The 27,284-nt window shown below is 44.6% G+C and overlaps 2 protein-coding genes across 2 annotated transcripts in view; both read left to right on the top strand.

Annotated features, from left to right (window-relative positions):
* Positions 1-9,708, top strand: part of LOC143955183 (uncharacterized) — a 57,629-nt gene extending 47,921 nt beyond the window's left edge. The window contains exons 8-9 of the mRNA XM_077465274.1: positions 183-318; positions 6,927-9,708. Of these exons, the coding sequence (XP_077321400.1) occupies positions 183-318; positions 6,927-8,587 (1,797 nt within the window). The 3' untranslated portion in view covers positions 8,588-9,708. The remainder of the gene's footprint in view (positions 1-182; positions 319-6,926) is intronic.
* Positions 9,709-16,219: 6,511 nt separating this feature from the next.
* The window catches only part of LOC143956088 (uncharacterized), a 106,914-nt gene continuing 95,849 nt past the window's right edge, over positions 16,220-27,284 (top strand). The window contains exons 1-2 of the mRNA XM_077466218.1: positions 16,220-16,324; positions 18,182-18,517. Of these exons, the coding sequence (XP_077322344.1) occupies positions 18,433-18,517 (85 nt within the window). The 5' untranslated portion in view covers positions 16,220-16,324; positions 18,182-18,432. The remainder of the gene's footprint in view (positions 16,325-18,181; positions 18,518-27,284) is intronic.

Raw genomic sequence — 27,284 nt, 5'->3', positions numbered from 1 at the left:
CTTATGTACAGGTACTGCAAGAGCCTGATACCGGGTCCCATTCAGGTACTTACACTTATTTAAAAAAATAAAAATAAATGTAATGATGTAGTAAGAAGTGCAGAGCTGCTGTCATTTGTGTCTTTTATACCTGTCTGGAATTTGACTTTAATAGATGTTTTTTCTATTATTTTGGGGTTTAGGGTGAAGAACGGATTAATAGAAAAGTTGAGGTTGAAGAAGTAGAGAAGTATGTGGGGGGTGATCAGCCATCCACGGTGGAGGTTGGGATGATTAAGAAAAGTCAACAGGATCACATTTCTCCACCTATTAACGCAAGTAAGTATAGGCACTGTGGAAGAAATAGTTCAGTCTCATTTTGCTTATGAGTATAAGAATTGTAGTTTAAGAAAACTGGTAGATAATAATCTGATCTTCACATCATCCTGTAGGCAGGTGCTAAAAGGTCAAATATGTGCTTGCCTAATAAAGGTGTGGGAATGGTTAACATTTGGTGCCTTCCCCTACATGTGTCGCCTTCTTCTGAAGTGATATACGTGGTCTGCCTATGTATGGGAGGTGGTCAGTGAGGACACTGTAAAGATGTGAACTGAACTGTGTGGTGGAGTTTCCCCTTAGCGAGACCCCGGGAAGAGTTCCAAGGACCGGGCTTTTGATGATATTTACTGGGATGGATGGTATGGACAGAGACACAGCCAAATCTGGTACAGTGTTCTATGAGAGGGAGAGAGAGAGAGTGAAAATGCAATTATGATTCTGTATATTGCACAAATGTCCCTATAAGTAACCTGTACATAACTGTGAATATTTACAGTTGTGCTCAAAAGTTTGAATCTCGTGGCAAAAATTGTGAAATGTTGGCATTGATATTGAAAATAGAGGTCGACCGATTATATCGGCCGATATTTGCCGTTTTTTTTTTTTTTTTAAATAATTGCGTGGGTCGATTGTGCTGATAAAAAGGCCGATTAGAACTACAGCACGACTTGCAAATGACTTCTGTAATAGAAGTCAATGCAAGTTGCCTGAGGTCCGGACATCTGGAGCTACATGTGGGCTGCCGCCCAGGAATGTCGAGTGTGCTGTCGCCGTCTCCGGAGGAGCCAAGCATAAGGATGAGGACCACCCGGTCTGGAAAGGAAGTCAGGAATGGTTCTTTATGACCTAAGGACCCAATCTCAGAGACCCTCTTGGCCGATGTGATGTCCACGAGGAAAGTGACTTTTGCAGAAAGATCTCTGATAGTACCACGGGAACCGTTCCAGTTTCTAAGTCCAGTCAGTGAGTTAAGAACAAGGGGGAGATCCCACTTGGGGAATCTTGGCCTCCTTTGGGGCCTGAGTCTTACCGCCCCTCGGAAGAACTGTCGGATTAGAGGTTGAATGGCCCATGATGTTTGGGAGAAGGCCGACAAGGCTGAAACCTGGACCCTGAGAGAGCTGATGGATAGAGCCAGATCTAGACCAGATTGTAAGAATTCCAGGATGTCTTGGATTCCAGTATCTCTGTATGATCTTCCTGTAGAGGATGAAAATTCCATAAACTTGGCCCATATTCTCCTGTAGACCTTATTTGTGCTTGCCCTTCTCAAACTAATGAGAGTAGAAATTACAAGTGACGCACAGCCGAGGGTTTCTAGTGTCTCCCTCTCAAGAACCAGACCATCAGTCTCCAATAGCTCTGGACAAGGGTGCAGAACTGCCACCTGAGATAGACAGTCCAGCCTGAGGAGTAGAGGTACCGGGTCTTGAAAGCTGAGCTGGCTCAGAAGGGGAAACCATGGCCTGTTTGGCTAGTAAGGAGCTATTGCCACATTTCTCGACTGCTTCCGCTCGAAGTCTCTGCAGAAATCTGAGACTGACTGGGAACGGTGGGAAGGCATATGCCCTGCTGAAGATCCAGCATTCTGTCAGAGCATCTACTCCAAAGGCCTGGTTGCAACAGCCCCAGGTGTAATACTTCTTGATCTCGAAGTTGCAGAGGGATGCGTATAAGTCTACTACAGGATCCACCTGAACGTTAAAAAAAAAAAAAGACAAACGACACAAAAAAAGCACATAATATGCTGTCATGGGAGGCTGATTCCAGCCCTTGCCGGCCGCCTGCACCTGTGGGACGTCCCACCCTTGGCATACACAGGCAGCCCCCCACCACTGAGGCATCCGTGCTTGAAGCCACTCGCCCGCCCATGGCCGGGCCTGAGCTTGCACCGCTTGATTGGTATGCCCGATTCCGGCCCCTTCAAGGCATACTTATTCGGACTGGACGCCATAAGAGCAAACGTAAGTGTATATTTTGTAGGTCCAAACGAGGAGGACAAAAAAAAAAAAAGAAAGCAGTCTCTATCTGGAAGCTCAATATTTATGTGAATGGGGTCCTATAGCATTTGGAGAGCATTTTAAATAGAATGCACAATACTGGTAAAAGTTTACTTTAAATCTTAATTGTAGTGCCTTCTATTACCTCCAGTCTATCAGCCTCCTCCTCTGGGTGCAGATGCTGATCTTCCCTGCACAGTGCACAGAGTCTTTAACCACTTTCAGACCAGACCATTTTGCAGGCCATTGACCAGATCACGTTTTGCGATTCGGCACTGCGTCGCTTTAACTGACAATTGCACGGTCGTGCGACGTGGCTCCCAAACAAAATTGATGACCTTTTTTTTTTTCCCCACAAAATGACTGCGACATTATGGCGGACACATCAGACATTTTTGACACATTTTTGGGACCATTGTAATTTTATACAGCAATCAATGCTATACAAATGCAGTGATTCCTGTGTAAATGACACTGGCAGTGAAGGTGTTAACCAGGGGGTGACAGTGTAGGGGTTAAGTGTTCCTGGGGGCGTGTTACTAACTGTAGGGGGCTGGGCTTTGTGTTAGTGAACACTGATCTCTGCTCCAATCACATGGAGCAGAGATCAGCGTCACTTGTTGCTAGGCAGAACGGGGAAGATGCTGTTTACAACGGCATCTCCCCGTTCAACCGCCCCGTGAGACTATCGCGGGTATCCCCGTGGCCAGACCCGGCGCGCACGCGATGGCAGAGCGGCATATAAAAATGGACGTACCAATATGCCTGCCCGTGCCATTCTGCCAAAGTACATCGGCGTGTGCCGGTCGGGAACTGGTTAAAGTGAATTATTATTAAAATATATATATATATATATATATATATATATAAGAATAACAACAAACATGTTATTTACCTGCTCTGTGTAATGGTTTTGTACAGAGCTGCCCTGATTCTCTTCTGGGGTCAGGGCCATCTTATCGAGCGGGCACCCCTGGGCACTGCGCAGGGGCCCCAAGTGCTCAAGGGGCCCATCGGGGCTGTTTCCGATTTAGCGGGATGCAGTACGGAGGTCAGATGGCATGCTAACAGCATGCACTGCGTGGTGATGTGAGAGGGGGGGCTGCGGGCGTATCTTCCCCCTCCCCTTTCTCCTGTCAGCCAAACGGGAGAAGTAAGAGCAGCTCCAATGTGGTTCGACGCGATGCCACCCACCTTGTCTGCTGTCCCCATTGGCCACAGCAGAAGAGACACTGGGGATGCATCATGGGAACTGTAGTCCCAGAAGTTTGGTGGCCCCAATGTGTCCACAGAAAGCTCAGGCTGAATCTTCCGTCTATGCTGCAAGCCATATTTCTGGCTACGTGGCCGGCCGGAAAACTTAAAATGCCAGGAGCCGAGCGGACTAATGGTGGAGGAGCCTGTGCAGCATGTGAAGAGTTGAGTGGAGCCGGAGGACTGGTGGCACCAATGCACCATTGCCGTGAGAGAGATTGATGGACAGAGCTGACCCCTGCCCCGGACGGACACACAAGGCCCCCTGACCAGTGCCCTGGCTGCAGCCACACACGCGCATGCGCTATTTATGTGATGTTTACAGGCAGCAGTTATCAGACAAGAATGGCAGTGGTGTGATATTACAGATCTTCACAATCTGTCTTGCTATCCCCTGTATCTTGTCCACCATCCTCTGACCACCTGATTTTGTCAGAAACCTGCTGATCAGCTGTGTCCAAACACACAGGACTCTGTACACAGAACAATGATCTGGCTGTTTCTTCTCCTGGAGGGGAGGGGGAGCAGGGGGAAGAACAACCAGAGATCTGTAAGTAAAAGCAACACACATTACACTTGATAGGCACATAGTTAACCCCACCCTGGTCAGGGGTCGGTGAGGGTCAGTTAGCACCAGCATAGCTGTGTAAATTCCAGTATATATCCAAAGAATATACTGAGAATATATATATTTATTATAACAAAATCAAATTTCTTTGCACAGGGGCCCATATTGCTATTAAGATGGCCTTGTCTGGGGTCCCCCACAAGCACTTCTGCACTATACTGCAATGTATAGTATAGAGTGCCTCTATAGCAAGGCAAAAAAACTTCTGCCTTTAGAACCACTCACTTCCTTCCCAGGACTACATGTCCCATGAGGCGATGCTCCTCACACATTCACAAGTTCTCAGGCACTTACAGTGCAGCACACATACAGCTCAGTCCATTCATGTCAGTATTTCCTGATATGTAAACAAATAATGCATTCTGTAAGCAGGCCAACTAATCGGCAGGCTGATTAATCGATTATGATAATGGTTGACAACTATTTTTATAATCGATTAGTAGTTTTGGCCCTAGTAATGTTCATTCACTTATTAAGAATTTCAAAATTCAGGGACCTTTTGATACCAAGCTAAGTAGACCAAGAAAGATTGCAGCTACGACTGTCAGAAGAATTGTTCTGAATACAAAGAAAAACCCACAGGCAACCTCAGGAACAATCCAGCCTGCTCTGGAAAAGGTGTGATTGTTTTAAGGAGCACAGTACAACAATACTTGATCGAAAATGAGCTACATTGTTGAGTTGCTAGAAAGTAGCCATTGTAGTGCCAAAAAAAGCCTGGTTACAATGTGCCCGAAAACACCTTGACACTCCTCACAGCTTCTGGCACACTGTAATCTGGAGTGATAAAACCAAAATAAAGTAGGATGGTCACAAAGTGTTTTGTATTCTATAGCAACAAGAATACCATCCCCACTGTGAAGCATGGTGGTGGCTCACTGATGTTTTGGGGGGGTGTGAGCTATAAAGGTATGGGGAATCTTGTGAATTTGTTGGCAAGATGAATTCAGCATAAAATAAAATACTGGCAGACAATTTGCATTGTTCTGCATGAAAGCTGGCCATGGGACACACCTGAACGTTCCAGCATGACAATGACCCTAAGCACAAGGCCAAGTTGGCTCTTCAGTGGTCACAGCAGAAAAAGGTGAAGGATCTGGAGTGGCCATCACAGTCTCCTGACTTTACAGTGTACTGTGACATAAGAAAGGGTGGGGTACTGTTGACTTCAGATGGTGGTTGGACTCTTAAAATCTGATATAAGGGGGTTGGGGTGTTTGGACATCTGCTTATAATTATGAGAATAATACAATTCTATGTCAGTTCAAAAGGTGGGTCGCGCACCGCTGGTATCATCCACAAGAATCTTTACCGGAGACTCCAATAAAGTTTCTTGTGGATTATACCAACTGTGTGCGACCCTGCTTTTCAGACTGGCATCATCTGCTACAAGAGTGTGAGTGGTCTGTACTTGCCCTTCACAGCTTAGAGTGTTACTAAACCCAGGAGCCTGCATTCACTATATCTGGCCACCCACAGTACACAGAACATGGAAATGCAATTATTTTAGTAAATATAAACTATAGCAGTCTTGTGACTTCTATCTGGTTAAAGCTTGTAGGAGGAGTTTTTGTACTCCTGGCTGTCCTTTCAGGATCTACATCAGGAACCCCCTGATCCTCTGTCTGGACAGTGCTGAATGGCCCTGTCCTGATCACATGCACTCTCACCAAGAAAAAACAAAAAACTGTCTAGCAATACACACCAAACTGAGCATGTGCAGCCTGACTCCAGTAACTCTGTCTTCTCTGGACCGGTTTTGGAGTCAAGGGAAGAAGAGGAGGATCTGTGCATATAGGATCAAACAGCCTTTTTACACAATGCAGAGGATTAACCCCTTAGGTTCCACAGTGAGCATAACGAACATGCTTTTCCTGAATATACAGACTGATTTTACTGATGTGGATTTAGTAACACTTTAAGTCTTAAGTTATTACTAAGTCCAGTAACAATCAAATGCATCTCCATTCCTCAATATAACGTCATGTTCCCAACAAATGAGGAGGAGATACTGTACACCATTAGAAAGGTCCATCTCCATTCCTCAATATAACGTCATGTTCCCAACAAATGAGGAGGAGATACTGTACACCATATGAAAGGTCCATCTCCATTCCTCACTATGATGTCATGTTCCCAACAAATGAGGAGGAGATACTGTACACCATATGAAAGGTCCATCTCCATTCCTCAATATAACGTCTTGTTTCCACAAAATGACCTGGCATCCCCATTATTCCCCATAGCTGACATTTAATGCACAAAGAAATGTCACCCAGTGTGTCGTGGCTGTTTTGGGTGTTTTATATCTTTGAACTGGTTTGTTTTCATATTTTGATGTTACGGTTGTACCCAACTCCATACCAGAGCTCTGTGAAAGTGTTGAATGTTAGACCACTGTGACTCTTTTTATATATTTAACTTTTTAGAAAAGTGTTCACATTGGAGTCCTTAAAGGATCTGCAAATTCTTTATAATTTAAAATCCAAACAAATTGTGGCAATCCAAATGCATTTTGGCTAGTGAGGACTCAGGGCTGGCTCGCACCATGCCCACAATTGAATCACGAAGGGACTCGGTGTGAAGACTTTTCTGATTGATTTTGGAGGGAGAACAGGAGCCCAGCTGTGAGATCGGCATTTCCACTTATTGAGAGGCAGAGCTAAAACTCCAGTTATGTGTCATCTACTGCCAATTTTTACATGTTTTACTTTTTTTTCCAACAGATGGAGGTGAGGCCAGGAGTATCTCAGAGCGTCCTCTTGCGTTATTATTTTATTTTGGTAACGCGGAAGATAATGTCATCATACAGGATCCTCCAGGAGGAAATCCAAATGCACAAAATATACATCACAGACCTTCCTGTCCGGAGACATCAATGGATCCCTCTGATCAGGGGGGATCTTCTCATCAATCACATACTATGATTGGAAATATCCATGTAAGATCTCACACTGCAGATCTATCAACAGATCCTTCTAATCCCGAGGAAACTTCCTCACCCCATGAAGGAGATCACCGAGGTGACAATCTATTGTCATGTTCTGAGTACGGGAAATGTTTCCCTTGGAATGGAAACCTTATTCAACACCAGCCAGTTCACATGAGTGAGCGTCCTTTCCCGTGTTCAGAGTGCAGAAAATGTTTTAAGCGTAAACATGACCTAGTTAGACACCAGAGAATTCACACAGGTGACCATCCCTATTCATGTTCAGAGTGTGAGAAATCTTTCACTCGTAAAAAAGACCTTGTTAAACATCAGAGCATTCACAGGGTTAGACGTCCATATTCATGTGCAGAGTGTGGGAAATCTTTCACTCGTAGAAAAGGCCTCTTTCAACATCAGAGACTTCACACGGGTGAGCGTCTTCATTCATGTTCAGAGTGCGAGAAATCTTTCACTCAGAAAAAAGGCCTTGTTCAACACCAGAGGACTCACACAGGTGAGCGTCCTTATTCATGTTCAGAGTGTGGAAAATCTTTTATGAATAAAAGTGGGCTTATTCAACATCAGAGAATTCACACGGGTGAACGTCCCTATTCATGTCCAGAGTGTGGGAAATCGTTCATTTACAAAACACACCTTGTGCTACACCAGAGAGGTCACACGGGTGAGCGTCCCTATTCATGTTCAGTGTGTTGTAAATCTTTTATTCAGAAAACTGGTCTTGTTCAGCATCAGAGAGTTCACACAGGTGTGCGTCCTTATTCATGTTCAGAGTGTCGTAAATCTTATTTTCAGAAAGCTGATCTTGTTCAACATCAGAGAGTTCACACAGGTGAACGTCCTTATTCATGTTCAGAGTGTTGTAAATCTTACATTTGTAAAGCTCAGCTTGTTCAACATCAGAGAGTTCACACGGGCGCATGTCCGTATTCATGTTCAACGTGTGGAAAATCTTTCACTCAGAAAAGAGACCTCGTTAAACACCAGAAAATTCACACAGGTGTGTGTCCCTATTCATGTTCAGAGTGTGAGAAATCTTTCATGCAAAAAGGACACCTTGTTAAACACCAGAAAATTCACACAGGTGAGCGTCCTTATTCATGTTCAGAGTGTGGAAAATCTTTCCTTCAAAAAGTACACCTTGTCACACACCAGAAAATTCACACGGGTGAGCGTCCTTATTCATGTTCAGAGTGCGGGAAATCTTTCGCTCAGAAAGGATCCCTTGTTTCACACCAGAGAATTCACACAGGTGAGCGTCCTTTTTCATGTTCAGAGTGCAAGAAATATTTTTATAAAAAAAAACAGCTTGTCCAACACCAGAAAGTGCAGTGTAGTGTGTATGGCAGAAGGAGAGCTGTTGAAGAATGTAGTGAGGATGGTGGAGAGCTGTCGGAGAATGTAGTGAGGATGGTGGAGGAGAGCTGTCAGAGAATATAGTGTGTATGGCAGAAGGAGAGCGGTTGAAGAATGTAGTGTGGATGGTGGAGGAGAGCTGTCAGAATGTAGTGAGGATGGTGGAGAGCTGTCAGAGAATGTAGGCTGGATGGTGGAGGAGAGCTGTCGGAGAATGTAGGGTTGATGGTGGGAGGAGATCTGTCGGAGAATGTAGTGTGGATGATGAGAGGAGATCTGTCAGAGAATGTAGTGTGGAGGAGAGCTGTCGGAGAATGTAGCGTTGATGGTGGAGGAGAGCTGTCGGAAAATGTAGTGTGGATGGCGGGAGGAGAGCTGTTGGAGAATGTAGTGTGGAGGAGATCTGTTGGAGAATGTAGTGTGGAGGAGATCTGTTGGAGAATGTAGTGTGGAGGAGATCTGTTGGAGAATGTAGCGTTGATGGTGGAGGAGAGCTGTCGGAGAATGTAGTGTGGATGGCGGGAGGAGAGCTGTTGGAGAATGTAGTGTGGAGGAGATCTGTTGGAGAATGTAGTGTGGGTGGTGGAGGAGAGGTGTTGGAGAATGTGTAGTGTGGATGGAGGGGGGGAGAGCTGTCAGAGAAATATAGTGTGAATGGGGGGGAGCTCCCAGAGAATGTATTACAGACATTGAGAAAAGAGATACAACACGGGTGCATAGTTAGTGATGTGGACAGTGTTGAGGGAACCCTGTGTGGGGAGGATGTAGATACTGATACTAAAGGAATGTTCCTACCAGCGTGCCATGTTGAGAACTTTTTTGCATAGTAGTGTAAAACTCCAGAAGAGACTGGATCTGGTAAGAGCTGCATATACTGTAGTAGTACATTCATTTCTGGTGATAGAATTCTCCACCATTGTAGGTCGGGCTAATTACTCAGATCTGGTCCCTATGCACTAAACACTTGTCAGGAAACACATGGTAGAATCCCAGACAAAAACAGAAAATTCCATTATCTTTTGATAAAAATGGGAAAATATATTATCCACCAAATAGAGCAACTATAGGAGAATAATTTACAGTGACGTCAAATCTGTAGGTTTACAATGAAGGGGAATGAACGATATTCATGAAATAAGTACTGTGTATATTGATAACCATTTGAAAACGCTGTTACAAAAAATATAATATCTTTATACAATTAATGTGTGTGTACTCACCATTTGTTTTTCATTCTTTCTTTTGTTTTGCTATAATTATAAATATGGATGAGCCAAATGTACCTTGGTTTGATTCAGCACAGGTTCAGCGAATGTTACTGAAGTTTGTATTGTAAAGCCAAACCTTCTATCTCCATAATGGCCATTTTCTGGGCTAACGGGCAAGGGGATCGTCGAACACAGAGAGCTTGGGTAGTGACCTGCGAGATATGTACCAATGCTAAAAAAAAGAATTTTAAAAACAATCTTGCAGCTGGAAGAGTCTTTTTAGGCAGCATTAAGGTCGATATTATAAAAACCAAATTCCTTCACACTGCATGCTTAGGGGGTGCCCTAAAAAATTTCACAGGGGCAGCACCAGTGACAGCATATTGTGGCATCAAATTGCGTATGTAATAATTTACTTTCCTTTTCCCATTGGCTCACATTCAGCAGAAGCAACCCAATATGGGTAATTTCCAATCCAAAAAGGTCTTCATTGGGTAGGTTTTTCAAGGACGGCGATGTTTTTTTGTATCACAACCAATGAAAATTATATATTTTATATACCAAAGTGCATATATAGCAAAAGTCATAGTAGCATAACAATAACACCTAATTAATTCAGTGTTCAATACAAAAATGTAATGATCCAATATATATGATATTCCATGTGCAAAGAAAATGTAAAGGATGATAGAATTAAAATGTCATGGAAAGAAAACAATAAAACAAGAGTCCAATAGCAATCCTCTTTAAACAACGATAATCCCAGTGCTGTCCTAATTAAGAAAAAACTCTGTAAGGTATCCACTACCATATGTGACACTGTATATTGTACAAAAATTACCAAAATTTGACATCTTAGAGTGTACCAACACACAAATCCACATTCCAAAGATGAGGCAATTGTTTTGCTAAACCTAAAAACTGTAATTGCCATGGTTTAGACACAACAGCCAAACACGTCACAGTGGCTGGAGAGTATAAACGCAAATTGAGCTGGGCCATGGGCAGCAATCTAAGAAGGAGAGAGTATTCAATTTGTATTCTTGAAATGGCAACTAGAGATTATTTCAAAGACAGCATTAATATTGTATAGACTCATTGCCCATTATGCAAGCATTTGTACTTGGTGACTACGAGGCATATGTTATTCTGAAAAAACAATTCAAATTATTGTCAGAGTCAAGAGCCAGAAATATTTGATGGACTAACTGCACATCACACAAATCATGTTATTAGGCTGAAGACTGAAACCTATTTCATATTTTCAGCAAATTTTTTGAGTCTTTTTGATAGTCTGCTATTTAAGGGGGGGGGGGAGAGCAGGCAGATTCTATGTAAAAAAAAAAAAAAAAACACTGAAAATTTCCTATCAAATACCATAATTTTCCTTTCCTAATAGACTCCATGGCAGCATACTTGTGGGTTAGCCGCGCATCCATAACTACCCTATAGGACCCCTCTCCCATAAATCTTTGTTCCAGGCCAAAGGCCGTGTTCTGTAACTAGCCTATTCCAGGCATTGGGAGGGGACTCCTGCTACCATGGAGTCTATCAGGAAAAGAAAATTACGGTAAGTATTTGATAGGAAATTTTCCTGACAGACTCCATGGCAGCGTACTGGGAAATAATGGGAAATAACTCGCCATACTCACACGGGTAGGCAAATGCTGAGCAAAGAAAATTTATTTAACACAATCAACCAACAGTACTTGTAAACCAAAATTGACACAAGTTAAGGCAGCTGGTACAGTAATGGGACATAAACGTGTTGATCGAAGACCTACAGATTACTTCGGGAGCGACATGACGTGAAGCTGCCCAAGATGTCGAAATGCTTTGGGTTGAATGCACCGTCACTGCTTCTGGGGCAGTCAAGCCCTTCTCTTTATAATCCCATTGAATCTCTTGCTCGATCCATGCAGAAATGGATCTGACTGATGCACGCATTCCTCTGTTCTTCCCATGGAAGAAAAAAGAAAGTCTGTATGATGAAAGGGAGCCGTGGCTTCCAGATATTGCTTTAGAGTGTACCCCACATCAAGGGGATGGACATCCAGATTATCCGCTGATCTGAAGGTGGGAAGCACAAACTCTTGATTTTCATGAAAAACGGTGGACACTATAGGGTTCGACTCCAACATGGGGATTAGCACCACTATCCAGAAAAAAGTTAGAAAAGGCTCTTTTGAACCCAGGCCCCCGATTTCGGATACTCTTTTCGCTGAAGTTACAGCCACTAAAAAGATGGTTTTGAGTGTAAGTTCTGTAACTGAGAGCTGGGAGAGGAACTCTATCACAAGAGGGAGATCCGATTTGGGGAACCTTGGCTTCCTCTGGGACCTGAGTCCGATGGGCCCCCTTGAAGAATTGGCAGGTGAGGGAGTGTTTGGCCCAAGATACTCCTATGAATGCTGAGATGGCCTACACCTGCACCCAGAGGGAGCTTACCGATAGGGACAGGTCTAGCCCTGACTGGAGGAAGCTTAGAATGTCTTAGATTGCAGGAGCACTATATGGGTTGGACCTGGAAGACATGTTCCTAGAATCTGCCCCAAATTCGCTCATAGATTCTGTTGGTTCTTCTTCTCCTAGCATTCAAGAGGGTAGGAATGACCTTCTCTGGAAAGCCTAGAGCCTCTAGCTTTCCCCTTTTAAGAACCAAGCCCTAAGGTGCAGGTGCAATGGACAGGGGTATAGATCCGTGCCCTGAGACAACAAATCTGGCCTGAGCATCCATGGCCATCAGCCAGGGCAGTTATGCTGCAGCGCTGCTAGGGAAGAGTGGATGTCTGTGGTAAGCACTGCTGGACAAGGTGCCATCCTGGGGCTCAGAGCGAGCAGCAGTACTAGTGCAGTGGGCTGCATCAGTGGGGAGTGGTGACAATCCTAATGAGCACAGCAGGTGTACATGCCTGGCCGGGAACTCAGCAAAGGGATGATGGTGGGAAGTTAACCCCTCATAATGGGTACAGTGAGGCTGCATTTGATGTGAACAGTGGCTGCAATTGATGGGCACAGTGGCTTCAATTTGATGGGCACAGTAAGGCTGCAATTGCTGTTTTTTTTCAGTATTTTTCCGACTTTTTCAGTTTGTTTGCTCCCCCCAAACATTTTGCACAATAACTGCCACTGATCCTATGAGAACAAAAGATTTATTCCTCCCATATGCAGGACCACTAAGGATAACTGGTTCCGTGCTATGGATATTTGGATACTTTGAGCAAGCTCACAAGCTACAGCTTTGCTTAGAGTTTTAGGACAACTTTGTCGCTCTCTCTCTAGCAGAACCAGCAGGATGGAGACATCTTCCAGAATCTTTGATGGATGAGTCATTCCAGCTAGCCAATAGGCTTATAGAGCTTAGGGACTGTTTCCTTTGGAAGCAGTGACACCACATTCAACTAGGAACTATTGCCCCCCCCCCTCCTTTCCCCCTGCACACATCGCCTCTATTGTACACTTTTCCCCTGTATACTTGCACACCCTGATCACACTACCCCCCTCCCTGTAAACACTGACCTAATCTTCACATTACTTCCCCCCCTTGGTGTACACAAAATATCTTATTCTGTCAGTGGTGGCTGCAGGTTCACTTTCCCCCAAAGCCTATGTAGCAAGGTCCCAGGCCTCCTTTGATCTAATGAACCTCCAGGGCCAGGGATAGCTGACATACTTCTGTATATGGTGGGTTGCTAGGCATGGTGGGTGTAATACAATGTATATTAATTGGGCACTAGACACTTCTTGAATGCAAAAGAGATTTTATTTCTCTTAACAGAATGCTGTGAGAGAAGGTTAGGGCAAGGACACCCTTGGGTGGTTGCAAGATTAATTGTCATACTCTGAGACTTCAACAGCACAGCCATGCAGGGAAAGGAAAACGGTAAGATGCAACATCTGCATGTGTAGGAATATTGTTTCCTATGGCAACCGTCTTTAACAGTTTCTAACACAAATTGTAACAGTTCCTTCACTTCCACTACAATCACTTCTTGTAGTTCTTCAACCTACTGAGCTCCTAGTCTCTCACTAGACTAGTTGATTTGTTGCCACTGAATACCTTGAGCTCCTCCAATCTTCACTGTAGTATCCTCCTCAAGTGCCACCCTCGTTTCTCCGCTGGGTTCCTAGCTTAGCACTCAAGATACTTCTCAAGCTTCACCCCACTGACCTGCTCAGTCCCTTGCTTGACACACAAGGCTGCTCTGCAAGCATCGCCTCTGCTGGCTGGATCCCTGGCTTGATACCCGCTGAAGTTTTCTGATTCTTCACCGTCCCCGGTGGGTGAGAATTTCTGCTCTGGTACTTGCTTCAGCTACTCACTGTGGCCCCTGGTGGTCGGTCCCTTAGTGGCGACAGCTTCCCCTCTACCTCCAACCACGTCAGTTTCTCTGGCTGGCAGAACTGTCACTTCTGGTTGGACTACAAGCCGCAATCCCAAACCTGCGCTGCTGTCAGGGCTGGGCTCAGCCCTTCCTTCTCTGAGCTGGCCGCTCAGCTGTCGGCTAATTGCCAGCTCCTTTCTCTCCACAGTGACTCACCTGTTTGATGATATCCTGCTCATCAGTCCTGCTTAGAAATGGCCTTGCGGTTTGGCGAATTTTGCGTGTTCACGATTCGCCAAACCGGCGGACTTCTGGCGCTGTTCGCCCAGTGGACATATGCGCTTACAATCTGAAAGAACTTTGACCCATGATGACACATCCATCATGGGGTACAGGACAGCCAATTGAGACATTTCAGCACATGGACACTTGGACATTCCCCCTACCTTCTAAATAGACCTGATCTGGCAGCCATTTTACATTCTGTCTTATGTCAGTGTAGGGACAGGACGCTGTGTGGAGCAGGGAGAGACTGTAGTGACACAAATCACTATCAATTAGTTCCACAAAAGTCCTTTTAAGGACTGGTATAGGTTTACAGTATATAGGGTTCTGGTTCACTGCTGTGCTGGTGATTGCTGAGTGCACTGCTGACTGATTCTGCAGCTGTCTTTTGTCAGTGTAGGGACAGGACGCTGTGTGGAGCAGGGACAGTCATAATCTGACCTTGCATTGCCCTTCTCATATCTAATGCCACCAGGTACCCGGCCACCTAGCGACAGAAAAGAAAAGTGCAGCAATTCCAGACTTAGGGAGAAATCAAATAATCCCTAACAATTAGCCTACGTAGCAACTCCTGGCAGGTAAATTTAGGAGCATCCCTGCCTAAACTCCAGGGTGCTACACCTAAAATATGGGTGTCCATATAGGGGGGGTATAGCCAGCACAGAGCCCTGCCCCTCTTCATTCTTCTGTGCTTTGCCTCATTATCTTTTCTGTTTATTGCAGATTGAGGAGAGCCCCACCACCAGCTATTGAGGGAACAAAGAGAAACTGTCAGCTACTACATCTGTCTTTTTCTCAGTGTAGTATCTGGCTTGTGCTGTTGTCAGCTTGTATTTTAATTAATTAAAATGTACCTCTTCAACAGCGATCATTCACTCTCTGTGCCCTGAATAGCTGGTGGTAGGTCTAAGTTCAAGCTAAGTATGCATTGGCTGAAAACGGACAGTGTGGACGAACTGGTTGTCTTTTGGCACATGTATACAGCTGTCTACTCTACAGAAACCGATCTTATGACTGACTTCTGTTGCATGAGCATGCTGGAAAACTATTGTCCAACCTATATCAGATTAGTGCTGGCAACCTATGAACATAGCCATTTATCCAGAGCCGCTGGTTTATAGACCAAATACATCCTAAATATAGAGCAATCTATTCAACTGTCCATCCAGAGCCTCTGGTTTATAGACCGGATACATCCTAAATATAGAGCCATTTATCCAACTGTCCATCCAGAGCCTCTGGTTTATAGACCGGATACATCCTAAATATAGAACCATTTATCCAACTGTCCATCCAGAACCTCTGGTTTATAGACCGGATACATCCTAAATATAGAACCATTTATCCAACTGTCCATCCAGAGCCTCTGGTTTATAGACCGGATACATCCTAAATATAGAACCATTTATCCAACTGTCCATCCAGAACCTCTGGTTTATAGACCGGATACATCCTAAATATAGAACCATTTATCCAACTGTCCCATCCAGAGCCTCTGGTTTATAGACCGGATACATCCTAAATATAGAGCCATTTATCTGTCTAGCCAGAGCCCCTGGTTTAGAGACCAAATGCATCCTAAATATAGTGCATAGGATGTATTAAGGTGAAAAAATACAAGGGTTTACAGCCCCTTTCATTTTTCTGTGTTTTATCTGCAATTTTTAAAATGGTAACAGGGTCTGGTCTGGTGTTTTTTTTTTTTTATAACCATTGTAGTGTTATTTTATAATAATCACATTGAAAATAGATGGGAATTCCACTTTAATAACATTAGTTTTACAGTGGAGATATTTTCCTATTTTATCGAGTGGAATCTGAAGACAGGAAGTGTGTGATTGTACTGACACAGGAAGTGATACCACAGCTGGGGAGGAAGTGATGTCAGGTGCAGACAGGAAGTGAGTAGCTTATGAACAGGAAGTGATGTAGGGGCCAAAAAAAAACTTCCGGATGAGCTGTAAGGAAGTAGAGAGAAGACGTTGTATGTGGCAGCAGAGGAGGTAATAAGATAATTTTTAATTTTTACACTCAATAACCCCCCCCCCCCGTCATATCCATTCTCTCCTTTCTTCCTCACTATCATGTTTCATGTTCAATATATTTTTTATTTAATAACACAACACAGGCACAAAACCTTCCTCACTTTTGGGTGGAGGTTTTACAATGAACCTCTACTGGTCTACGAGTTCTAATGACCAGCGAGGCCGCTATATTATCAGTCTACAGAGATCAGAGTCTTGTATGGATCCATACCTCCCAACATTTTGAGATGGGAATGAGGGACACCTATCTGCAAAAGTATGCAGGCATAGGACACACCCCTTGCCACTCCCCCTTAAAGGAGAATTGTACAAAAAAAACAAGATTGGTTAAACTCACAAGTGCTTTTTTTTTTACAACTACTATTCCTTTATATTGGCTATTGGAATTTAAAAATGCAGAAATTCGAAAATTAGAAATCGGATGAAAGGCTTAGTGCTGGAAAACACTTTTTCATAGAGAAAAAAAAATGTATTTTATATACATCTATGCAGATCAGACCAAAATGAGGGAGAAATGAGGAGGACAGAGGGGCATTGCTCCAAATCGGGGACAGTTGAGAGCTTTGATGGATCACATTAATGAGGATGGATGAGAACCCGAGTCACATGACTGAAAGGAAACCAACCATCTCCAGTCCAGACAATTTCTGACATTTCTCATCTACATGTAAAACTCACATATTTGCGCTAGAAAATGGCTTAGAACCACCAATTGTTATACATTTTAAGCAGAAGCCCTGGAGAATAAAATGTTTTTTGTCACTTTTTTTATGACACGTGACATTTGCGCTGTGATTTATTATGCATAAATTTTCAGGAAAAATACACTTAGTGCACACAAATACAATATAATGCCCATTTGTTGTGGTAAAACATAAAGATGATGTTATGGCACGTTAATGGATACCTTACATGTCACAGGACAGGAGGTGGTTAACGTAGAATTTCACCTAAAGACTGACTATTCTTAATGCTCCCTCCCCCCTTCAAACACCTATATTAACTATCCTGGGTAGAACAAATGTATATACTTACCTAGTTTAAGCCCACTCTTAATTCTGCAGTCATGTCATTCGGCTGCCATGGGTCAGCCATCGGAAGCTGCAGAAGAGAGGAAGGACCGCTGACCGTGACCTCCCCATGGGATCTTATGGGTGAAGTCATGGCTCCCAGCTTTCACAGCCATTGTTGGGCACTCTCTGTATTCCTCTGCAGCCAATGTTTGCTGATAAAGGGAAACACAAGGCCATACTGGAGCGGGTGGAAAATTGGTAATTGTACATCTTTTTTTTTTTTTTACACAGATTAGTTAGTATAGGTCAGCCTTTCTCAACCTTTTCAGGACCCCTTGAAATAGTTCTCTGGTCTCGAGGAACCCCTGCTAAAAATTTGAAATTTACAACTCATGATACATTAGTGTGATGGTCAGTGGGAAGAACGGTCCTTACACTTGTGGTCATTGGGAAGAATTTCCTCCTTACAGATAGCTAAAAAGATCAATGGTGTCGGTGGGAACTTATCTGAGAGGCAGAAATTGCCCAATGCTGAAGGAACCCTTACCAACCTCTGGAGGAACCCTGGTTGAGAATCATTGGTACAGGTGTTGGGAGGGAGAATTTTTAAGTCTAGTTACTTTAAACCTAAACCTGGAGATCAACTACCTGCTGACCGGGAGGGGGGGGGGGGGGGGGTGAGGAGGATTCTGAGAGGATCACATGACATCAGTCAATTTTATTAATAAAACACAATTGTGACCAGAGAGGTGAGGAGGATCCTGTGAGCTCTCATGACATTAGTGTTTTTCTTTCAATACAGTTTGTCCCACTGGTGAAGTCTTTAGCCATCACAGTGCCTTCACCTCATTTCCTGAAATCCAAGAGAAATAACGACTAGAAGATTGTAGGAGTCATCAACAAGATCACTGAGCTGCTGACAGGAGAGGTGAGCGGTGCCGGGAATTCTGGGACATTATCCAGTAACAGACAAGGGATGTGTCTGGATGGTGACTGTATCATTGTGTGTGTCAGGTTCCTATAAGGTGTCAGGATGTCACTGTCTATTTCTCCATGGAGGAGTGGGAGTATTTAGAAGGACACAAGGATCTCTACAAGGACGTCATGATGGACAATCAGCCGCCCCTCACATCACCGGGTAAGAGGAGACTTTATTGTAAAGGAGAGAGCAGTACGGAGGCTCCACCTAGATCCCCCATCATCTGATAAACACATAGAAACAATGTATTCAGTCAGTGTGTGTGTTTCCTACAGATGGATCCAGTAATGGGAACCCACCAGAGAGATGTCCCCGTCCTCTGTATTCCCGGGATTCCACACAGGAAGATCACACCATCCCCCACCACCATCAGGTAGGTGGGACTGAGCAATTCAAATGCAAAAGCTATGAGATGACATTTATATAACCTCTTGGTCCATTTTATAAATGTATTTTATCTCCTTTTGGGGTTTAGGGTGAGAGATGTCCCCCTCCTCTGTATTTTTGGGATTCCATACAGAAGGATCACCTCATCCCTTACCAGGTTCAGGTAGGTAGGACTGGGCATGTAGCCCTAAATATGTATTTTAAGCTGTGAGATGATATTTTTCTATACAATCTCTTGCTCCATTTAATAAAAGTATTTTATCTAATTTGGGGTTTAGGGTGAGAGATGTCCTCCTCCTCTGTATTCACGGAAATCCATACAGGAAGATCACACCATCCCTCACCAGGATCAGGTAGGTGGGACTGTCTACTAGAACTCAAATGCGTTGTAGAATTCCATGCTTTGGGATATCATTCTTCTACTGTATGTCATCTTTTTCCGTTTACAAATCCATTCTATCATATTTGCACTTTAGGGTGCAGAACAGAAAGACATCAAAGTTGAGGTTAAAGTGGAAAAGGAAGAGATGTTTGGGGATCAGCAGTCTATGGAGGAGGGAGGTCCTCTGTATTCCTGGGATTCCCTACAGAAGGACCACCTCATCCCTTACCAGGATCAGGTAGGTGGGACTGAGCTACCAGAACTCAAATATGTTGTAGAATTCTACGCTTTGAGATATCATTCTTCTATGTCATCTTTTTCCGTTTACAAATCCATTCTATCATATTTGCACTTTAGAGTGAAGAACTGAAAGACATCAAAGTTGAGGTTAAAGTGGAAAAAGAAGAGATGTTTGGGGATCCGCAGTCTATGGAGGAGGGTGGTCCTCTGTATTCCTGGAATTCTATACAGGAAGATCACACCATCCCCCACCATCATCAGGTAGATGGAACTGAGCAATTCAAATTCAAAAGCTATGAGATGACATTTATGTCATCTCTTGGTCAATTTTATAAATGTATTTTATCTCCTTTTGGGGTTTAGGGTGAGAGATTTCCCCCTCCTCTTTATTCCTGGGATTCCATACAGGAAGATCACACCATCCCTCACCAGTTTCTAGTTGGTGGGACTGGCCATGTAGCTCTAGATATATATTATAAGCCATGAGATAACATTCATCTGTGTATTCTCTTGTTTTAATGCTTCTACATTTGAAGCACTGTCTTTGCTCCCTGCAGCCCCCATCCCCGTTTCAGCTTCTCTGAGCACCCTACATTTTTCCCTCGCCAGGATCGGGTAGGTAGGACTGGGCCTGTAGAACGAAATATATATTCTAAGCTGTGAGAGGACATTTCTATTTTATTCTCTTGTTTTAATACATACTTCTACATCTTCAGTTTCTAGCTCCTTTTGAGCACCCTACATTTTTTTATTGTATTTTTTTGTTTCTTTTTAATCCAATATACGTTCTTTTCTTTCTGTGGGTTTTAAGTTCAATCACATTTTCATTGTAGGTCCTCTTCCTCCCTTGGTTCCTTCAACCAGTGGTGCATTCTAAATGAGGTTTTGCTGTTGCTGTGCTCCTGTAAGTCCAGGCCGATGTGATAATGTGCCACTAGGGGACAGGTCCCGGGTCTCCTAGGTTCACAGGAAATTGGCAGTAGACCTGATTTATTTTTGCTTCAGATCAATAACACCCGGCGGTCTTGGCTCTTCCCCAGCCTGTGACTGGACAGTGAAAAGAGAAGCAGCAGACTGATGAGCTCTTCTCTCTGTCGATACTGATGTATATGCTTATGGGGAAGTAAATCATTCGTTCCATGCCCTTACGCCACTAGGTCTAGTCCGTCGCCGTCAGCAGAGACTCCAACCAACCACCCCAGATTTTTTCGTACTTGGCTGGGCAACCCCTCTGTTTGTATAAGATACTCTCAGCCCTTGTACACACGGTCGGAGAATCTGTCGGAATGAGTCTTATCGGACCGTGTTGTCAGATAATCCGACTGTGTGTGGTATGCATCGGACTGATTCCGTCCGAATCTCCGTCCGACCCAATTTTCCAACATGTTGGAAATATTTCCCGACCAACTGGGCCGGACGGACCTAATCCGATCATGTGTAGAGCATTTTCATCGGACCAAGTGCCACGCATGCTCAGATCAAATTCCTACATCAAAGCTATTGGCTACTAGTCTGAATGTAGTCCCATCGTAACGAAATTACGTCATCACGTTCTGAAAGATCGGATTTTTTTGCCAACTTGGCCCGACCGTGTGTATGCAACAGTTTCGGAAACAATCCGTCTGACTAAATCCGACGGGCAAAATCCTATGGATTTGGTTGGCAAAATCTCAGACCGCGTGTACATGGGCTTATAGGGTAAGACCTGGTTGACCGCAGACATCCACTCCCGGAGTGTCGGCACCTCCGCCCGCATCCATTTTCTAGCCACCAGCAGTCTGGCTATAAACAGGGACTACTGCATAAATATGTCTATTTTGTTCATTCTCAGCGAGGATCCCTAGCACGCACTGCTTGGGGCATAGGGTCAGGGGGGAGCCCATCTCGTCATGCAGGAATTTGACCACCTGTTCCCAGTATGTTTGAATTGCCGGGCAAGCCCATAATAGGTAGTAGAAGGAGCTGTTATGATCTCCACATCTAGGACACTCAGGCCTACAGCGCAGGTTGTATTTTTCTACCTGGACATGGGGTCAAATAAGCTCTGTGTAGCATATATAGATGCGTGAGCCTATCCGATAGCCTAGGGGAAGCCAGCCTGCCCACCTCTAATGCATCTGTCCATTCACCCTCCTCCAATCCCCCAACATTGCGCTCCCACCTCTCCTTTAGGGTACCATTCATCTCCGCAGCCGCGGGCAACGTCGGAGTCCTATAACAGGTTGATATTTAGTTTTTTGGGATCCCCCCAGTCAGCACATCCACCAGGTGCACTGACTGAAGACCGACCCCAGTATTCGCAAATTGGGCCTGCAGAGTATGATGGAGCTGGAGGAAACAAAAAAAACATTGTGTTGGGTAAGTCAAAGGTCTGTTTAAGGTCTTGGAATGGTTTAACTCCTGTGTCGTCCATATGGTGGAGGTAAAAAAAAACCCGGGTGGTCCAGGGGTCAGCTTTTCTCTCTGTCACTCTGCCCCCCCCTGCTGTCAGCATGTCCCTTGTTAAAAATGCTGCACAGCTGATTGGCTCATTGTTCTGGTTCTCCCTCTCCCAGTCTGCGCTCTTATGTACAGGTACTGCAAGAGCCTGATACCAGGTCCCATTCAGGTACTTGCACTGCTTATATTTATTAAACAAAAAAAAATCACATTGATTTAGTAGGAAGTGCAGAGCTGCTGTCATTTGTGTCTTTTATATCTGTCTGAAAATTGGCTTTAATAGATGTTTTCTATTATTTTGGGGTTTAGGATGAAGAACGGATTAATATAAAAGTTGAGGTTAAAGAGGAAGAAGAAGAGACGTATGTGGAGGGTGATCACCCGTCCACGGAGGAGGTTGGGATGATTAAGAAAAGTCAACAGGATGAAATTTCTCCACCTATTAACGCAAGTAAGTATAGGCACTGTGGAAGAAATAGTTCAGTCTCATTTTGCTTACGAGTATAAGAATTGTAGTTTAAGAAAACTGGTAGATAATAATCTGATTTTCACATCATCCTGTAGGCAGGTCAAATGTCTTATAAAGGTGTGGGAAGGGTTAACACTTGGTGCCTTCCCTTGCATGTGTCACCTTCTTTTAAGTCGATTGAGACTAGCCAGTCGCCTGGCTGCATGGCCTGCTGAATGGTATACTGAATACTAGAAAGAGAGGGGAGTACCCCCCTTGGAATTCTTCGCCTTTTGGGACTGGTGCCACGGCTCTCTGCATTGACAGCGAATCCACATAGGACAGTAGCCCCGCCTTCTTTTCGTCTGACTGTGGTAGCAGGGTAGGCATAAAACCTGAGGGCGCATGTTGGTGAAGGACCATGTGTGGCCTGTGAAGACAGTCTTGATGGTCCAGTAGTCCGAGATTGAGGCCGCCCAGACGTGCTGGAAGAGAAGCAAATGCGCTCAAAATGATTTAGAAGGCTCACACCCACTGGACGCCTGATTTTTGGTAGACTTCTGAAAGGATGTCTGACCCCTCTTCCAAATTCTTCTGAAGTCTTTGCCCGGCTGGTAAGAGTGCACTTCCCTGGAACGCTCCGTGCTGCATCTTCTCCGCTGGGGCCTTTTCTGGGTGAACAAGCACCTATCATGGGGCAAGAAACCAGACTTCCCACCTGTGGCACTATCCAGCCTGTTACAAATTAATGAGGGCCCCTCAAAAGGGGATCCTACACCAGGCTTGCTTGGATGCTGGGTCAGCCAGCCAAGGGCGCAACCATAAGGCCTGCTTAGCCATGACCAAGGATAGCATGGTCTCGGCCAACAGGCGGATAAGGTCGATTGAAGACTCTCCCAGCAATTTAGTTGCCAGTTTCAATTCCTGGATGGCTGAGCCTCTGGCCAGTTCTTCTAAAACACCCCTGAGCACTGAATCCACATTCTCTGTCCAGGCTTCCATCACCCTGGACATGGCCGCAAAGGGCCAAGGCAGGCTTGCAGGCCATACTGGCCAGCTCATAGATTCTCTTAAGATCTCGATCTATTCTCCTCTCGAGGCCATCCTTAAAGGACACCGCATCCTCCAGAGGAAGAGTATTGTGTTTAGCCAGACGTATCAGTGCTGCTTCTACCAGGGGAGCATTTTCCAAGAGCTTCACGTCATCTGCCTTGAAGGGGTAGAGTCTTGAGGTTTTATTTGACAAAGAGGTCTTCTAATCCACTGTACCCCATTCCTCAACAATGATATATTTGGGGTAGTTGGTAGTTGGGGTATTGGAAGGGTCTACCCATTTGAGGGCCTCTTTGACCACTTTAATGAGTGGAGAGACCAGGGCAAAGTCGAAGCCTCCAAGAAACGCACCTCCCTCTACTTCACTGTCTGAAGATCTTGGAGATGCATCATAAGGCTGGGATAGGCCTGGATCCTCTTGGGCCTCATCAGCCAGGGAGCCTGATATAGTGGTGGACTGGATCCGCGTGCGGTATGTACCCCACTCCTTCAGGGACTGCTGCACTACATGCTTTACTAGAGACTCCATTTTCTGATTTTCAGTCTTTTCCCCAACCGCTTGGGCTTAGTATGGATCGCATAAGGATTTGCCCTTTGGGACTCCTGCTCCACATCCCCAGCAGGCTCTGTGAACAGAGCGGCTGTCATGGCAGTGGGTGCGGTGTCTGGAGGAAGAATGAGCTTCTCTGCTGGTGGGCCCTAGACAGGGAATCGCATCTGGACCTGGATGATGAATGCTGATGTTGCAGCCTGGCAAGGTCTCTGTTATCTCGAGCCATAACTTGGCGATCTAACCTGGTAGGGCTAAAAAGGAAAAAGTAAAGAAAAAACTCAGGGGGTGGCATTAGGACATATTGACCCATCAAGAGCTATCCCGGCCCCTCCCCCTCGCCCGCACGTACCTAGTTCATGAGGGCTGGCTGCATGAAGGTGGTGACCTATCCATGGCACCTTGGGGGAAGGTCAGTCAAAGGTCTCACAGCCTATGAGTAGCACCCCAGCAACCTAGGGGAAAAAAGAAAACCAGAGAAGAGACAAATGACACTCAAGGTTGATACTTCCCTTTTAAGAAGGTCACTCTTCCATGACCCCAGGCTAAAGCCTCACCTGGTGCTGAAAGTCTGAGGCTTGGGGAACCTGCCACACACTGCCCGCAGGGTTTTCCCACCAAGACAGGGGCTGGTCAGCTTTTGAAATCCCACGTGACCTCACGCCGTCCCCCACCACCCCTGCACCATAGAGAGTGGCCATACGGCACCTGCACAGACGCCAGGACCTCCGCCGAGCTGTGTATGTACGAACCAAGCCTCGAGTTCGCTCGTGGCATCACGCAAACACTCGTCGCGGCCAATACCAGAAGTATGTGGCGCCCTGGAACGCAAGATGTGCTCCAGGTGCCATGAGAGTCCGATCACTAGAGCCAGGGAAAAAGGGGGGAGACAAGACAAAGGACATAAAAAAGATCATAATCTGCTGTCACAGGGAGGCGGATTCCAGACCTTGCCGGCAAACTGCACCTTCGGGACATCCCATCCTTGTCAGTCCCCTACCACTATGTCATCTGTGCCTGAAGCCACTCACCAGCCCATGACTAGGCCCTGATCTTACACCATTTGATTGGCATGCCCGACTCCGGCCCCTTCAGGGCATATTCATCCGGACTAGACACTATAAGAGCAAACCTAAATACATATCTTGTAGGTCCATACGAGGGGGACAAAAAATGAAAGCAGTCACCATCTGGAAGCTCATATTTATGGGAATGGGGTCCTATAGCATTAGAGAGGAGGCAGGGTTAACCCACACATAGGCTGTCAGGAAAATGTCTTTTATGTAAGAATAGTGATAATATGAAGCCATTTATTATCACATAATTGTTTTGATTCCTTTTTAAATCCTAATGATAACAGAAATCCCCCAAATGGCCCTGTTGAAAAGTTTCCATCCACACAGGTTACAATGGCAGTTAAAGGTTAATTTCCCACAGCTGTGGCTTTTTACATCACAATGAGTATCTGTGTAGTCAATGAGTATGTTAGCTCTCATGTGGATGCACTGAGCAGGCTAGATACTGAGCCATGTAGAGCAGAAAAAGAACTTTCAAAATACCTGTGTAACAAGGTATTGCAACTTTTTATAACGATGCAAAAGGATATAAAAAGATATCTAAAGCCTTGAAAATGTCAGTCAGTATTGTTTAGGGATTATTTTCATAATCAATTAGTTGGCCGATTATTGTTTCAATTAATAGGATAATAACCTTTTAAAAAAGTCTGGTGTAAAATTTAGTAATCATGTAAAGTGTTGTGTTTTTTTTTTTTAAAGGCAATTTATTCTTAACTATCTATATGCAGTAAAAAAAGTGAATCACTGCAAAAACACAATACGTGCTTTTCTGCAGCTTCTTCATTGAAGTCTATTGAACCAAAAAAAAGCAAAAAAACGCACCGTTGTGAATTGAATAAAGTCCTTGACCCCTTCCAAATACACAGCCGCTGAAAAAAAGCATAGATGTGAACGTGTCCCATAGGAAACCATGTTAAATGAACTGTAGTGCATTTCTGCAAAAAGCACCAAAATACGCATAGGTGCAATCCAGGCCTAAGATGAATAGTAGCAGCATGCTTTTTTTTATTTTTTACTATAAAGGGTTCATTTATATGGATACATAGTAGGTGAGGTTGAAAAAAGACACAGGTCCATCAAGTCCAACCTATGTGTGTGATTATATGTCAGTATTACATTGTATATCCCTGTAGGTTGCGGTTGTTCAGGTGCTTATCTAATAGTTTCTTGAAACTATCAATGCCCCCCGCTAAGACCACAGCCTGTGGAAGGGAATTCCACATCCTTGCCGCTCTTAGCCCTTGTACACACGGTCCGAGATTCAGACGGAATGTGTCCGATCGGACCGTTTTGTCGGATATTCTGACTGTGTGTGGTCTCCATCGGACTGTTTCCGTCGGAGTATCCGATGGACCAGGTTTTCCAACTTGTTTGTAAAATTTTCCGACAAAATGCTCCGATCAGACATACTCCGATCATGTGTAGAGAATTCCGATCGGACAAAGTGCCACGCATGCTCAGATCAAATTCCTACATCAAAGCTATTGGCTACTAGCCTGAACATAGTCCCGTCGTAACGAAATAATGTCATCACGTTGGATTTTCCGACAACTTCATCCGACCGTGTGTATACAACGGTTTCGGACAAAATCCGTTGGCCAAAATCCGACGGATTTGGTTGTCGGAATCTCCGACCGTGTGTAAGGGCTTACAGTAAAGAACCCTCTACCAGCAGTCTGGCAATGTCTGTGAAACAGTGAAAGTAATAATATATATTACCTTTATCATATAATATATAATGTGTGTGTATATAGATATATAATAAATACGCCCTGAAGTAAGATATATGGACATTTTAACTAGGAGTCAGACATGAAGGGTGTTGTTTTAAGGAGCACAGTACAACAATAGTTGATCAAAGCTGAGCTGCATGGTCGAGTAGCGAATATAGCGCCAGTGCCAAAAAAAGCCCGGTTACAATGTGCCCGACAAAACCTTGACACGCCTCACTGCTTCTGGCACAGTGTAATCTGGAGTGACAAGACCAAAATAAAGTAGGATGGTCACAAAGTGCTTTGTATTCTATAGCAACAAAAATACCATCCCCACTGTGAAGCATGGTGGTGGCTCACTGATGTTTTGGGAGTGTGTGAGCTATAAAGGTATGGGGAATCTTGTGAATTTGATACTGGCAGACAATTTGCATTGTTCTGCATGAAAGTTGGGCATGGGACACACCTGAACTTTCCAGCATAACAAATGACCCTAAGCACAAGGCCAAGTTGACTCTCCAGTGGTTACAGCAGAAAAAGGTGAAGGTTCTGGAGTGGCCATCACAGTCTCCTGACTTTACAGTGTACTGTGACATAAGAAAGGGTGGGGTACTGTTGACTTCAGATGGTGGTGGACTC

Source organism: Lithobates pipiens, unplaced genomic scaffold (assembly GCF_037356315.1).
Source record: "Lithobates pipiens isolate NorthernLeopardFrog02 unplaced genomic scaffold, aLitPip1_a1.2 Scaffold_35, whole genome shotgun sequence".
NCBI lineage: Eukaryota > Metazoa > Chordata > Amphibia > Anura > Ranidae > Lithobates > Lithobates pipiens.
This window is presented reverse-complemented; position numbering and strand designations above follow the sequence as displayed.